We start from the raw sequence: 15,811 nt of genomic DNA on the forward strand, positions 1-15,811 counted from the left end.
AACGAAGTACTGATGGGGTGGTCATAATAATCTGGCCCCTCAGTGTATATATATATATATATATATACACAGCACATATATGATCTTGTGTGTATAAGTGGTGTGTGTATATAGATAGAGAGATAGATAAAAATATATTCTTATATTCCATCCTTCCTATAGAGAGAACATGGACATGAATATTCATAAATAGATTTATTCTATAGGATTGTAAGCTACTTGAGGGCAGGGACTGATGTCAATGTACAAGATGTAAATTGTCAGCGCTGTATTAATACCGCTAATACATAAATAAATAGAGTAATGACTCTTCTGTGTGTACTTCTAATAAGAGGAATAATGTAATATTGGATTATTAGACGTGCACACAGAAGGTTCGTTGGTTGCATAATTAACAGATTAATAGACAAGCTGGGCAGGTGTTTGTTAGTTATTCTGAATGAGGATCCCCTTTGTGTAATCATTGGCTACCAAGTAACGCCTTAGCGTGCCTTAAGTACCCCTTTACATAGGTTATCATCTGCGCCTCAACTGTCATTCAAATGTTTGCCAAATGATCCATGATTCCTCTTTTATAGAGAGGGTTTTAGTTTCTGAAGTGCTAATCTGTTAATACAAATATTTCTGTGAGGAGCAGATGTTCTTCCTCAATCCAACGGAACTTCCTCCTGGGGTCCTATACCACAAGATGAGAAGGCTAGATAGATAGATAGATAGATAGATAGATGAGAGATAGATAGATAGATAGATAGATAGATAGATAGATAGATAGAATACTGTATATACTATATTTTCATGTATCTACTCATCTACCTCTGTATACACCTATTTTTGTTTCTATCTATCGATCTATAGATCTATAAATCTATCTATCTATCTATCTATCTATCTATCTATCTATCTATCTATCTATCTATCTATCTATCTATCCTGCATTCATGGATGTATGCATTTATCCATACACTCTGTTTTGGAACTACAAGTCCCATAAGGCATTTTAAGACTGATAGCCACAGCCAGGTCTCCCAGAGGCATGATGGGATTTGTAAGTTCACTACAGCTAGAGTGCTGAGGTTGCCTATATCTACATTCTCTCCCCCTCTCTCTCTCCCTCCCCCCCTTCTCTCTCTCCATATCTCCCAAAAGCGTTGCATGACGGAATAAACATCAGTCAAAGTACCGCAGCGCTGAATACTGAAAAATGGCCTGGCCAGGAAGGGGGTGAAACACTATGGCCTTCAAGTGGTTAAAGCCCACCACCGTCTGCTCTGCATGGCGCAGTGATGAACTTTCGCCCCGAGAGGTTTGCTTTTTGCAGTCAATAAAGGGAAAGAAAAGAAGAAGAGGAGAGTTTGGCGCCCGGGCCGTGTTAACACTGTTTGCCTTGTGGAAGGTGAACGTACACCGCTGAGGAGAGGTGTAATACAAAGGGCAGGAATGCAGCCATTGGCAGCGCGCGGCCCAACTTCTATTCTACCAAACATTACAGGCAGGAATGTCATTTAGAAGGGAAGAATACAAGAAAGGAGACGGCTCAGTCCTATGACTGGGCTCAGAGTAAAAATAGATGACATTTTCTCGGTGATTTCACAAAGCGTTACAATACTCATTGGTTACATTGTCCATAAAGTGCCAACAAATCCCCCTCCTGTTCTAGTGATAGGCAGCTCATTCACAAAGTTACACAGATAAGACACCTTCCCTTTTATGTCTGCGGAATCGAATAAATTATGTTCATTCCAGCAGATTATAATAAAGTAAACGCTCGGTTATCCGGTATTCAACTAACCAGAACTCTCATCTAACCAGAAGAAAAAAATCCCCTGTGTACTTGCAGTTCTGCGGCATGTATTATCCTGGAAACTATTGTGTGTCTATTTGCTTTTGATTACTACATTTCAATATTAATATGAAGTCAATAAAGAGTTTATGTCATGGTATAGTATGGGGTATGGCATTAGTTAGACCTGTTTTTAATAGTAACTCTCAAGCAACCAGAAACTACATTTATCTGGAATCTACCAATCCCTCTGGACGCTGGATAACGGGGAGTTTACTGTATAAGCCTATCCGCAGTGGTTACATCTTATAACTAGATTGGGATGTAGATGAGGACGGGTCTTGCGGCATCTGCTCCCAGTAGACTTTAGGCTAGGGTTGCCACCTTTTCTTCAAGCAAAACCTGAACACTCTAGTGACGCGCTGACATTTTTTTGGGAGAACGAGTTGTAGCTTATTCATGAGTAAATATCACAGTTAAGACTATTTTCAGTGGGGGGTCAGTAGCCCTTATCTTAATTTTGGTTGCCCCTGTCTGCCTGACATCATGTGTCCGGGTTTCTGCTGCCATGAAACCCGGACACAGCATTCAAAACCCTGACTGTCCGGGTGAATCCTGGACAGGTGACAACCCTACTTTAGGCTCAATTCACAAAGCTTTAGCACCAGGATAAGGATCTTTATTTCAGTCATGTGACTGTCATTTTCAAGTCCCATTGGCCTTAGCTGAAACTGTCATTTTTTCCCCCTGGGTTTACGAATTGAGCCTTTTGGATGCCAGTGTTGTGGCCATAGACACTACGCTACACGTACATCAAACATAACGCTATTTAAAGGCGTGCCGCTTTGAATCAGTCATTCGTTCGCCCCAGAAAAGTCACATGATTCGTTTGTGACATCATCCTCGCTTTGGACCAAAGTTGCCAGAAAATTCCAACGGTAGAACTAGAATTTGGTGTTTGTCTTTCTTCCTATCCACCATCTATTCAAATGCCTGTCTTAAAGGATCACACCCGGTGCACAGGAGCATTGACTGTGGCTGACAGCACCGTTCAGGAGATTTTCTCAGACAGGTTTTGGTATAAACATGCATGCTTAGATTGACTGGCCGTGCGTGTTTATGTGCCATTGCTGGCCTTTCAGTTAGAATTAACCTCTCTATAACCCTAACACTAACCCTCCCTGTAACCCTAACACTAAACTTCCCTGTAACCCCAACACTAACACTCACTGTAACCCTAACCCTCCCTGTAACCCTAACACTAAACCTCCCTGAAACCCTAACACTAACCCTCCCTGTAACCCTAACACTAACCCTCCCTGTAACCCTAACACTAACCCTCCCTGTAACCCTAACACTAACCCTCCCTGTAACCCTAGCACCAACCCTCCATGTAACCCTAACCCTTTGCCTTCCTGTAATCCTAACACTAACACTACTCCTCTAGATAACCCTAATATTAACCCTCCATGTAGCCCTAAGACAACCTCTCTATATTATATCCCTGTAATCCTGAAACTGACCCTCCATATAACGCTAACATTTACCCTTGCTGTAATTTTAAACCTTACACCATCCCTCCCTGTAACCCTAACACTATCACTCCCTGTAACACTAACACTCACCCTCCCTGAAACCCTAGCACCAACTCTCCATGTAACCCTAACACTAAACCTCCATGTAACACTAACACTGTCCCTCCCTGTAACACTAACACTCACCCTCCCTGCAACCCTAGCACCAACCCTCCATGTAACCCTAACACTAAACCTCCCTGTAACCCTAGCACTAACCCTCCATGAAACCCTTGCACTAACCATCTCTCTAACACTAACCCGAACCCTCTATGAAATGCTAGCACTAACTGTCCCTATAACCCTAACACTAACCCACCCTGTAACCCTAACCCTTTGCCTTCCTGTAACACTAACCCTCCTATAAGTAAATATGTTTGTATTCCCACCTGTGCTGCACCTCAGTTCTGAAAGACACCACCACCAGATTCTCCTGCCTCTGATAGCCATGTACCTAATCTGTTTCTGGCTGATACATTGTGTCATTGTCTTCCTTTGATTCTTTGCCCCTTCTGGATGGGGAAATATAGGACATTTCAGCTATAAACCCCTCTGATAGTTTTATAAAACTTCCCGCCTAGTCTGGAGCTGAGAGGACAAGTTACCGGAGGAAGTGATATTTATACCGGGCCTGTGTTGTCTTCAACCATCCAGATTCAGGAGACACAAATACCCTGAACCGGTGTAAACATTCCTCCTTTTGTAAAGTAACCCCCTAAATGATCCAGCGAACACTTAGCGAGGTTGATTCATCGAGTACAGTAAATGTAGACAGCTTACAGCTAATCTTTAAGACGGAGCATTTAAACACAATACTGTCAGAGCATTGCATGTCCCGTCTTGTCAGTTTAGTCTGCTTCCCGTCTGTTGTGTTTTTAGTTTATTTCAGGTTTAGCGTAGGAAAAAGACCTTCTAAAAGCTTTGGAATATTTGATGCTTTTCATCTCAGCGGGTTTTTTTTTTTTTTTCCCCTCCTGTTTTATGTCTTTGGAAAGATGAGACATTCGGTTCGGCTTCTGAACTTCTTAAATGTAGACTGGAGTTTATTTAGCCACTTTTCAGACTGTTGGCTCCTAGAATCCCGAGTCTGTCCCCCGGACTTCATTCTGGCCACGCACTGCAAACTGTCTACTCACAGGAGCAGGAAGTCACCGGAAACGCCAGTTTCAGCGCAATGTAGAAAGCCGACCTGTTTATTTTATTTGTACATTTATTTATTTTTTAAATCATTCCCCTGTAAATTGTATCGAAGAATAGGAAATAGGCAAACGGACAGACACAAATTGCTATATATTTTATTGTCTCCTAATTTGCTGTGAAGCACGAGTACCGCTACGTCTCCTCAAGTACTTGCCGATACCTTTTTTTTTTTGTGTGTCATGTGACAGTTTTTCTAAAACAATACATACTAATGAGTAGGGATGCATCGATGCCAGTTTTTCGGTATCGAGTACCGATATTATGCTCTTTGGCCGGCTCAATGCTGATTGGCCGGGAAGCCCGCTTCCCAGCCATTCAGCATCAAGCCGGCTGTTTGGCTAGTTTTCTGCTGATTGGCCAGGGCGCCAGCATCGAGCCGGCCAAACAGCATGGAGCTGGCTTCCAGGCCAATCAAGAAGCCAGACGGTAAGTCATTACCCATCACCCGACTTCCTGATCGGCCGGGATGCCAGATCCATGTTCCCTCGCAGCAAGGAAATCTTCCTCTGACCGGAACTTCCGGTATCCGGGGGAAGTATCTGAGCATTTGGGCCAGTATGAGTACTCCCCCAAATACACGGTATCGGCACCTATTATCGGTATCGGTGCATCCCTACTAATGATTTTAGGACAGTGATGGAGCACCAGGGCCCGGTTGCAGCTGCGAACGCTGTGACCCTGTTAGTTTTGCCACTGACTCCAAGCTGTAGACTATAAATGTCAGCAATACATTATACAGCAATGCAGAATACCGCCATCTATAGAGGACTACAAATCTCAGCAATACAGCAATACAGAAAGGCACTAGCTATAGGGGACTATAAGTCTCAGCAATACATTATACAGCAATGCAGAATACCTCCATCTATAGAGGACTACAAATCTCAGCAATACAGCAATACAGAAAGGCACTAGCTCGAGGGGACTATAAGTCTCAGCAATACATTATACAGCAATGCAGAATACCACCATCTTTAGAGGACTACAAATCTCAGCAATACAGCAATATAGAAAGGCACTAGCTATAGGGGACTATAAGTCTCAGCAATACATTATACAGGAATGCAGAATACCTCCATCTATAGAGGATTACAAATCTCAGCAATACATTATACAGCAATTCCGAATAACAGTATATGAATTTTCTATATACTTTGTGCTGCCGCCCTGCTTCGGGGGGTGCTGGACTGATGTCTCAGGTGGAGGGTCTCAGGAGGGGTGTGGAGAATCTCAGGAGAGGTGCGGAAGGTCTCAGGAGGGGGAGATGTGCGGGCAGGCGCCATGTTGCTCCCAAGAAGGTTGCCGAAAGATCCCCAGGACCTTACAGCAGCCACTTCAATTTAAAGCGCCGGTATCAGTTTTGGGTATCAGGACATTTTTACGAGTACTGGTGAAAATGCCCAACATCGCCACTGATACTGGTATGGGTGCATCCGTACTGCAAATGTATCAGCATTCACTCAAATGTTGCCGATACCCTCAGAAATGTTTTTGATATTAGTATTTAATTCGACCTGAAGAGAAGTAGCCCAAAACAATAGCCAAAGAACATTCAACCAGAAGGGAAAATAACCTAAATCAACAGTCTAAGAACATCCCCCCAACCCAAAAATCTGTGCTGCTTATGGTGACCAATGAGGCTTCAGCTGTCACATGATACCAACACCTGATTGGTGGCCTCATGAAAAGTACTGTCATGTAACTTCCAGCAAACAATGTCATTCTCAGACTCAGATTCTGATTGGTTGCTTTGGGCAGTGCAGGCAGTTCTTCCTTCCAACACCCTCATACATGTCCCAGGGTACCTCTTCCCATTGGACTGGGTACAGGAGTCTCCAAAGTGTCACATGATGTTTGATGTTTCACTTCTTCTCTTTGGTCAGGTGGTGGCGCTAGGGGATGTCCCGGATGGAACGCTGGTCACCGTCATGGCGGGCAACGATGAGAATTACTCAGCCGAGCTTCGCAACGCCACAGCGGCGATGAAGAGCCAGGTCGCTCGATTCAATGACCTGAGGTTCGTTGGGAGGTCGGGAAGAGGTAAGAGAACCTTCTTACTCCTTTATAAGGAAATACTTTGTAATGTGTATTGGAAGTTCGGTGTCTTCTGTGCAGGAATCAACTCCTGCACATTGCGTCTATGCAGGAGCTTCTTGTAATGCAGACCAGTCGCTGCTGCCCTCTCCCCTTGTGCAGTGTGACTGGTCTTGTCTCCACCCCCTTCTGTATTCTCCTGCAGGCAACCTGTAAGTGGGTCTGCTCTCTGCACATTCTATGTACTGCACAATGATGATGTCACTACTATCACTACTTGTATGTGGTAATATCTTCTGTATTTTCCTGTAGAAAGCCTGTAGTGGGTGGGGCCTAATGAGCCCCTCCCACAGCTCTGCTCTCTGCACAGTCTATGTACAGCACAGTGATGATGTCACTGCTACATTTGCAAGTTAATATCTGGTCTTGTAAAGGAATTGGTGGATTTATATAATTTGTAATTATTGTGGAGTATATTTAAATGAAATTTTTTGTACCCAGAGTTCAGCCCTAAAAATGTTTTAGATGGTTGTGTTGATTCAGAGCGATTCTTAGAGGATATAACGCCTTTGCACACCCAGATATTACCGTATAAAAGCAGTGATAGTAGTGAAATGATTCACTGTGCTGTACAGAGAGCAGAGCTGTGGGAGGGGCTCATCAGGCCCCACCTACTACAGACTGCCTGTAGAAATCTAGAGGAGGGGGCGTAGACAAGACCTGTCACTCTGCACCAGGAGAGAGAGCAGCAGTGACCGGTCTTTATTACAGGAAGAAATGTTGGAAGAAATACAAAGCACAGCTGTAAAGGGAACCTGAATTTGCCAGTTGCCTGGCTGTCATGCTGATCCAAAGGCTTCATTACTCTGCAAGGCTAAACCTGAAACAAAGACAGCAAGTGAAGGAGAATCTCCCCGCACAGCCAGCAAATAAAAAGCATTTCCCGCTCCACTTTAAATATACAGGAATGTTACTTATATCTGAAAGGTGTCACTTGTAAATTCAATTGTTACAAATTCATTTTTTACACCCCTGTCACTCCCTGAGCTACCGCTGCTGTTGTGACAGCTCGGAATTGCGCGCCCGTCGCCCTATAAAGGCGGCGTGATTGACAGCTGGAAGAGGTTATTATCACAGCTTGTGACACCGCTGAGGTCACGGCAGTGATTTTTTACAGAACACACCTGCATGGCCTGCACACACCGGCCTCTCCACCAATCCAGCCAGCCGCATAGAGTCATGTGACTGGGACATCACCTATGACAGGTGCTGGTTTGTTTTCTTGATGGATTGACAGCTGACCTCTGACCTTCTCTGTGCTTTCCTCCCTTATACATACTGCCTGCCCTGTGCAGGGCACCCACTGACATATTTATTCCTCAGTGTCAGAGATGACAGACGGGAAGGAGAGGAGAGAGAGAGAGAGAGAGAGAGAGAGAGAGAGAGAGAGGGGGGAGAGGAGGGGGGGCGTGGGGCGTTGGTGAAAAACAGAACCAACACAACTTCTGACCCGTGAAATGTGAAAAGACATTGCGTGCTTGTGTGGAGATGTCTTCCTTGAAAAGCCTTTTGTGGCTGCATTGTGCTGCTTTCCTGTTGTTCTCTTTTTTTTTTCTTCTTTTATTTGCATGCTTGTGTTTAGTTATTGAACTGGCGGAGAGTTAAAGAGAACCTGTCACCATTCATTTTAACCACGATCTTCACCACTGGATTATATGGGCATTTATATGGGAATTTATGGGCATTTATATGGGAATTTATGGGCATGTGTATGGCAATGTGTGGGCATGTATATGGGAATTTATGGGCATGTGTATGGCAATGTGTGGGCATGTATATGGGAATTTATGGGCATGTATATGGGAATTTATGGGCATGTATATGGGAATTTATAGGCATTTATATGGGAATTTATGGGCATTTATATGGGAATTTATGGGCATTTATATGGGAATTTATGTGTATGGGCATTTATATGGGAATTTATGGGCATCTTTATGGGAATTTATGGGCATTTATATGGTGAATTTATGGGCATGTATATGGTGAATTTATGGGCATGTATATGGGAATTTATGGGCATGTATATAGGAATTTATGGACATGTATATGGGAATTTATGGGCATTTATATGGGAATTTATGGGCATCTGTATGGGAATTTATGGGCATTTATATGGGCATTTATATGGTGAATTTATGGGCCTGTATATGGGAATTTATGGACATTTATATGGGAATTTATGAGCATCTGTATGGGAATTTATGGGCATTTATATGGGAATTTATGGGCATCTGTATGGGAATTTATGGGCATTTATATTGGAATTTATGGGCATTTATATGGGAATTTATGGGCATCTGTATGGGAATTTATGGACATGTATATGGGAATTTATGGGCATTTAACATATATACTGCTTATATTCTGGATCTTCCCATCCCCCCTCATCAACGTGCTATTGAAATTAAAATTAAAATAAAAAATGTTCATGACACCCCTTATTTTAGGTGCAGTGACGCCATCACTGGGTCTCTGTGCGTCTCTATCATGGCTGGTGGTTGGGGCCGGCAGGGTGCAGTACATAGCTTCCAATAATCATCACAACACCCTGCTTCAGTACTTCTCTGAAGAGCCCCGATGCAAGAAGTGGGCCGGCTTTTGGGAGGGGTTACTGAATGCAAATATTAAAATGCCTTGATGGGAGGATGACAGTCTGGAGCAGTGGGCGCTCCTAGGCAGGCTGTGTTTGCATGCAGACCATCCTAGGTAATGCCCACGTGTGATGCTAAGCCTCCATGATTGAACAAACTGAAATCCAATAAATGAAAGGGGCGGGGCCAGAGACAGTTTGGCTGGGAAGGAAAGGGCTAGGGGATCCTGGATGTCCTCCAGCCAGGAAATGAGGCGGGCTCTATCTGACTTGCTGCACATTGCTAGAAGCTCACAGTGTGCAGTGATATCAGAGGAAGTGATGTCAGTCCAGGAGGGAAGCCGGTACAACCGTGCAAGACTGAAGGGAAGGCCGGTGTTCTATCGAAAGCTCCAACCCATCGAGATCTCCAACTACCTCACTTCCGGTGCTCAGAAAGGCTGGAGCTCTGTACAGTGGCGGTGCGCGGGCGCGCATAGCGTTTTCAGAATACTCGTCGAGTTTGCCACCTGCTGAATACTGTTAAAATGCAGCTGTACAGAGCTCCTTCAGTCTTTGCGTTTTGCAGTCTAACGCCGCCTGGTCGAAATCTCCAACTTACAAGTCCCTGGCAATGAGGCAGTTGGAGATTTCGATGAGTTGGAGCTTTCGATAGAACACCCGGAGTTCAGCTTTAAGATAACATGCTGCGCTTTTTTTTAGAATGGAGCTCTTTAATCCGTAAGAAGCGCAAAGATCTCCCTCATAAAGACGGATTATATAAAATGATCCTTGCCCAACGGCCGGAAATGTGCCCCCACCCCCCCCTCCACCACTCACTTTACACGCTCTGTACATTTCCTGTGTTTCCTAACCGCACCAGGCCTCGCAAACCGCCTTCCAAGAGAAAAAAGAGGAATTTCTGAGTGCAAAACAACAGAGATTACGCAACGACGAAGATCTGTCTATTTTGTTTTCCCCGCTGAACTGAAACCGCCACTTCTGCGCTTTTTATTGACGGTTTGGACTGAGCGAGTCATTCAGGCAGATTGAAAAGTACTTCTGCGGTTCTCGTTAATGGTTCTCGTCTGAGGGACATCCCGTCACATCGCGCAGGGGGAAAAAAAAATCCGGCTGAAAGTCAGGATTGAATCGATGGAGGGGGTGGCAGGAGTCACCATCCTTAAAGGATATGTCCACCTTGTAGAACGTGGTTCATGTTACGCCCATGAAATAGTCTGACCCACCCTACCCAGAATCCAAGCCACACCCCCCTTACCTGAATGGCGGGGTTCATCTCTGTGCAGAATTGTGTGATCTGCTGAATTACGCGTGGCCCCCGCCCACACAGCTACGTCGCCCAGGTCAGGGAAAATTCCTGGCAGAGCGCGCCAGTGTAGATCAAGCCGCACCTCCTGAGGCTGGGAGAACACATTGCAGGAGCCTGTGCATTGCACCTGTGACGCACCGTCCCTACATAGTCCCTCTGCCGCAGATGTTCCCAGACCTGGATGACGCAGCTGTGTGGGCGGAGCCAAGCATAATTCAAAAGATCGAAAAATCCTGCATGGAGATAAACCCCGCCATTCAGGTTAGGGGGGAGTGGCTTAGATTTTGTAATATGCAACTATTGTATGTTCCACCGTAAATATGGACATTACATGAAAGGTGGGCGTATCCTTTAAGGACGATGACTGTTACAATCAGGGACGTAACGGCGGTAGTAAACGCATGTTGATACAAGCAGCCAGCGACGCAGATATATTTTTAATATATTTTTTATATATGTGTGTCGCTGGCTGATTGTAACACTTCTGCAGTTACTGTTTGTGAATCACCTCACCCTCTGCGGCACTCACAAAGTCTGATAGAAGGGACATGTGAGACCGATCAGCTGTTCCAGGCAGATGATCGGTTCTCTTGCACATGCGCAGCGAGCCGATTTGCCCCGGAACAGCCGCCAAAAGCGTTGGAATGCTTGAACTAATGGGCGGTCACACATTCCACCGCTGTCAAACTGGGCGGGATTACGTTGGAATCTGTGACCGCGTCACCGGTCACACATTCAAATGTAGTCACAAACTTTGATAGAACACTACACAAAGCTACAGGAGGGGGTGGGTACAAGACCATTCATCCTGCACGAGGAGGGAGAGCAGCAGTGAGTGGTCTTTATTACAGTAAGTGTCACATGGGATTACTGTACAGATCTGGAAGAAACACACAAAGTTCACCAAGATTCCAGGAAGAGTAAGCAGGACTCTTGTATTTAGATAATATTTGCTGATCTCGGAGTTCAGCTTTAATGACTTTGCGGCCTGCAGGATAACGCATAGATTTGGGCATGCCCTTAGCTGATAAGGAAGGGTGGGGAGGAAAAATTACGTAACATATGGCACCTCATTCATCAATGAAAGCTTCTGATTGGCTCCTACTAGGGATGCATCGGTACTGGTTTTTCGGCTCCCTTAGCATGGAGCAAGGCTATTTGGCCGACTCGATGTTGATTGGCCAGAAAGCCGGCTTATCAGCCAATCAGCATGGAGCCGTCTTCCCAACCAATCAGGAACCAGGAAGGCAGGTCATTACTGTTTGGCCGGTTACATGCTGTTTTGCCAGCGGAAGCGGGCTTCCCGGCCAATCAGCATTGAGTTGGCCAAGCAGTATGGAGCCGGCTTCCTGGCCAATCAGGAAGCCAGGTGGCGAATCATTACCCACCGCCCAGCTTCCTGATTGGCCAGCTCCATGTTCCCTCATGGCACTGCCTGTCAGAGAAAATCTCGCTCTGACCGGAAGTTCCGGTATCGGGGAAGGTATCGGAGCATTTGGGCGTGTATGAGTACTCATATACTCGGTATCGGCACCGATATCGATACCAGTATCGGTATTGGTGTAACCCTAGCTCCTACTGAACTCTACAGATGGCTCCTCGCCATGGAAAGTTTAACCAAATGAAAATTGGGGAAATAACACCCAAGGGGGCGGCCTATTATTTCTAAAATCTGTTTTCTTGGTTCCCTGTGACACTTCCTCTTTAACGGTAGCGCACGCAATGCAGAAGCGTTGTATGTAAAAGTACATATATACTCGGTATCGGCACCGATATAGATACCAGTATCGGTATTGGTGTAACCCTAGCTCCTACTGAACTCTACAGATGGCTCCTCGCCATGGAAAGTTTAACCAAATGAAAATTGGGGAAATAACACCCAAGGGGGCGGCCTATTATTTCTAAAATCTGTTTTCTTGGTTCCCTGTGACACTTCCTCTTTAACGGTAGCGCACGCAATGCAGAAGCGTTGTATGTACTCAATGTCCCCCAATCGAAAGGCAAATGCAGTGGATGCTTTTCCAGTTCCTTGTGTGACCACAGAGGAAACAGCGCCACCCGGTGGACAGACTGATAACAACCTCCAGACTTGGAGCCCGACACATGGGGGGCCCAACAACCGTTCTGGCGCGCAGCCAGGCAGACTGCAATTAAAACCGTTGACATGATATATTGCAAATAATTACAGGGACGCCAGAACGCGCCAGAATTGCTATATGAAGTAAGAAGCCTGATGCGCCTATTTTTATTGTCTTAATTGCCTCAAGGGAAAATGTTTAGCCCGAGATGTTTGAGTTGTATTATTTATGGCGGCCCTTGTGTATAGTACGCGCCGGCGTCGCCCCTTCGCAGCCAGGCAGGTCCCTTGGATTTGCATTTTCTCACCTGCACCGAACAGAAAGTTTAGTTACACCACTATAGGGATAGGGATGAAAGGGATATAGGGATAGGTGTAGGGATTGATACTGGTGACTCTTTCGGATCTGGAATGACAGGTACTCTTTATCGCCGGAGCCTGACGTACGTGTTATAATGTTTCTCTTAAACCGGATTTTATAATATGAAAATAAACTTTCGTTGGTGTTAAACGTACATAACCAAATTTGAAATAAGCAAGTTAGGCTGAGTTCACACGGGCGGCAAAGCTACCACTTGCCATTAAAGTCAAATGGGGCCGCAACGCAACCGCGTGACAAATGCTTGACATGCAGTTGCGCCGTTGTATTGCAATATAAAATCACCCGTGAGATAGAAAAAAAACGGACATCCAGGAGGCGGCGGCGGCATCGCCTCCAGAGCGCCTGCAACCCGCAGCTCAACTACTGCCAAAAAGAAATCTATCGCTGATCACAGTCAGAGGCACGATGAAGTCCACCGTCCGTGTGAACAATGTTTAAAGCTGCAGCTTTTTACAAATATAATACCTGCTGATCCTGCCGCAAAGATCCATGTTCAGGCACTTCCTGTTACAGGGTGACAACGCTCTTTCCCTGTGTCCCAAATGTGCCACTGCGTTGTCACACGCTCTTGCATTGGAGACTACAAGCTGCCTTTGTTTAAAAAAAAAACACATTACTAAGACATGGCCCGCTGCTGTCGCTATCAGGAATCCCACCCTAAGAAATACCGTGCGGCCATCGCTGGAGTGCACCTGGACAGGAAGTGTCTACAAAGGAAATCAGCAGCAGTGACATGCAAAGAGAAAAGTGAAAATTAGTATTTTTTATATAAAAAAAAAAAGTCAATGATTTCTGATTCAGCAAAGTGAATGTCACCGGCGAAGGTTCACCGTCATTTGTATGAGTGTAGGCGTGGAGCGGAGATTAACTGTACCTGCTGTCATTACAAATTAATTATGTGTTTGTTGTATTAAAGACGACAGACAGTTACCCGGCGCGGAGGCAGCCGCACAGACGTAAACTAGAAAGATCAAAACCTAGAGGTTTCCTGAGACAGACGCTCAGTCTGCCTGCGGAGGAGGCGGAAGGACCGCAAGTCGCAGCGTGCGCGCAAATTAGGGCTGGGCCGATCCTAGGAGCCAGGTCGCCGCAATGTCTAACGTTGTACTTCAGTGACAAACTTCCTGTTTCTTACTAACGTTAAAGAAAGAACAAGTTCTCTGACTGCTATTGCCCCCCTCATTCAGGGGTGGGCAACCTCGGCACTCCCGCTGTTGTGGGACTACAAGTCCCATGAGGCATTGCAAGGCCCTGACAGCCACAGGCAAGCCAAAGAAATAGACACTGAGGGCCGTGGCTGTTACTCAGCTCTGCCAGCACAGAGCATGCAGTGTGAGGACAGGGAGCAGCAGCATTTGTACAGAGAGGTAAAGGCCCTGAGGGCATATACTAGCAAAAAGCAATCACAAACCACAACACGGGGGGATATAGGACTACCAAGAGATTCAATTTGGCTTTAAGATCAAAAAACAGATTCAATGGATTCATTTGAAGTAAGGTCAATTGTTCCATTTACACCATTCCATTTTGTGATTGGTCAGGGGCAGGGCTTACCCTTGCACACAATGCTGATGCACTCACAGTATGTCCTCAGTCTTTTGGGTTGAATCACTCTGGGCGTCATTAAACCCAGCTGACCGAGAACACCTCGTGGTGGAAAAGAGGTACTGCAAGTGACAGTTAAAGAAGAACTATGGGGTCAGTGTTTTTCCCCATAGTTCTCCTAAGGGTCACATATCGAGAAGTGAGAGAGCGACGGTATGTGTTCGCTCACTTACCGATCTATTGAGCCGACGTGTGACAGTTTCATTGTCACGCGTCGGCTCGTACTATGAGGAGGAGCCATTTTCACTCGCCTCATAGTTCTCCTCTCAGAAAAATGGAAACCATTGGAATGTTTTATAGCGACTGTCATGGCGCGCTGAATCCCAACATAAGTCACGGAGCCTGAAGTATCTAAAAACGTTTCTTCCATGCTGATTTATAAACGTGCGCCGGTGGCCTTAGTGCATCTGTTCCCGGGTCACAGGGGCCGTCTATCGCTTGGCGCCCCTCCAGCCCGTACACGTGTCAGCACCATACGTGCCTTCAGCTGCTCTGTGTCCGTGTGCGCATTTTTCACCATAATTCCCCAAATCCGCGTCCCCAAATGTTCTCGAGGTTTCCTGAAGTGCATCTGTTGATGTGGAGGAAACGATCCGCCGGCGGGGGGGTTTTCTGTTATGTATAACCCCGTTATATATATTCAGCTCTTACAGGTTGGGTTGTGGTAAGTTTAGTTGGCGTCTGCAGCCGCGTTCTGGGGAGCGGAAGAGAGACGACGTTACAGACAATGAACTAGAAGGAGAAACACACAATGACAAGTCTGTATCTTCAGTGCGCCTGAAAGGTGAGCGCTTTTAGGTGACTTTGAAGCTTTTATAAGGAGATTGTCCATGTTGGGTGTTGTCACGCTTCGGGAAACACGCGACACAACGGTCAGGTGTGGACGGGCACCATTGTAAATAGGGATGCATCGATACCGATACTAGTATTGGTGCCGATACCGAGAATTTGGGCTAGTTCTCGTACTCGCCCAAATGATCCCGATACCAAACTTCCGCTATCAGGAACCCGGGTGGTGAGTCATTACTCGTCGCCTGGCTTCCTGATTGGCCGGGAAGCCGCTTCCATGCTCCCTCCTCACCAGGGAGCATTGAGCTGACTTCCCAGCCAATCAGAAAGCTGGTGGGCGGGTTATGTAATGACTGCCTCCCCCCCCCCCCGCCTTTCTGATTGCCCGGCGGACACGCCCACACCGCC

At 45.9% G+C, this 15,811-nt stretch overlaps 1 protein-coding gene across 5 annotated transcripts in view; it reads left to right on the plus strand.

Moving 5' to 3' along the window:
• RUNX1 (runt related transcription factor 1) overlaps window positions 1-15,811 on the plus strand; it is a 102,145-nt gene that overhangs the window by 5,788 nt on the left and 80,546 nt on the right. For all 5 annotated transcript variants that reach the window (XM_018561482.1, XM_018561484.1, XM_018561486.1 and 2 more), the window contains exon 2: window positions 6,438-6,594. In XM_018561482.1, coding sequence (XP_018416984.1) covers window positions 6,438-6,594 — 157 coding nt within the window. The remainder of the gene's footprint in view (window positions 1-6,437; window positions 6,595-15,811) is intronic.

The sequence above is a fragment of the Nanorana parkeri genome, unplaced genomic scaffold, assembly GCF_000935625.1.
Source record: "Nanorana parkeri isolate BGI_ZX_2015 unplaced genomic scaffold, ASM93562v1 scaffold527, whole genome shotgun sequence".
In the NCBI taxonomy this organism is placed as follows: Eukaryota; Metazoa; Chordata; class Amphibia; order Anura; family Dicroglossidae; genus Nanorana; species Nanorana parkeri.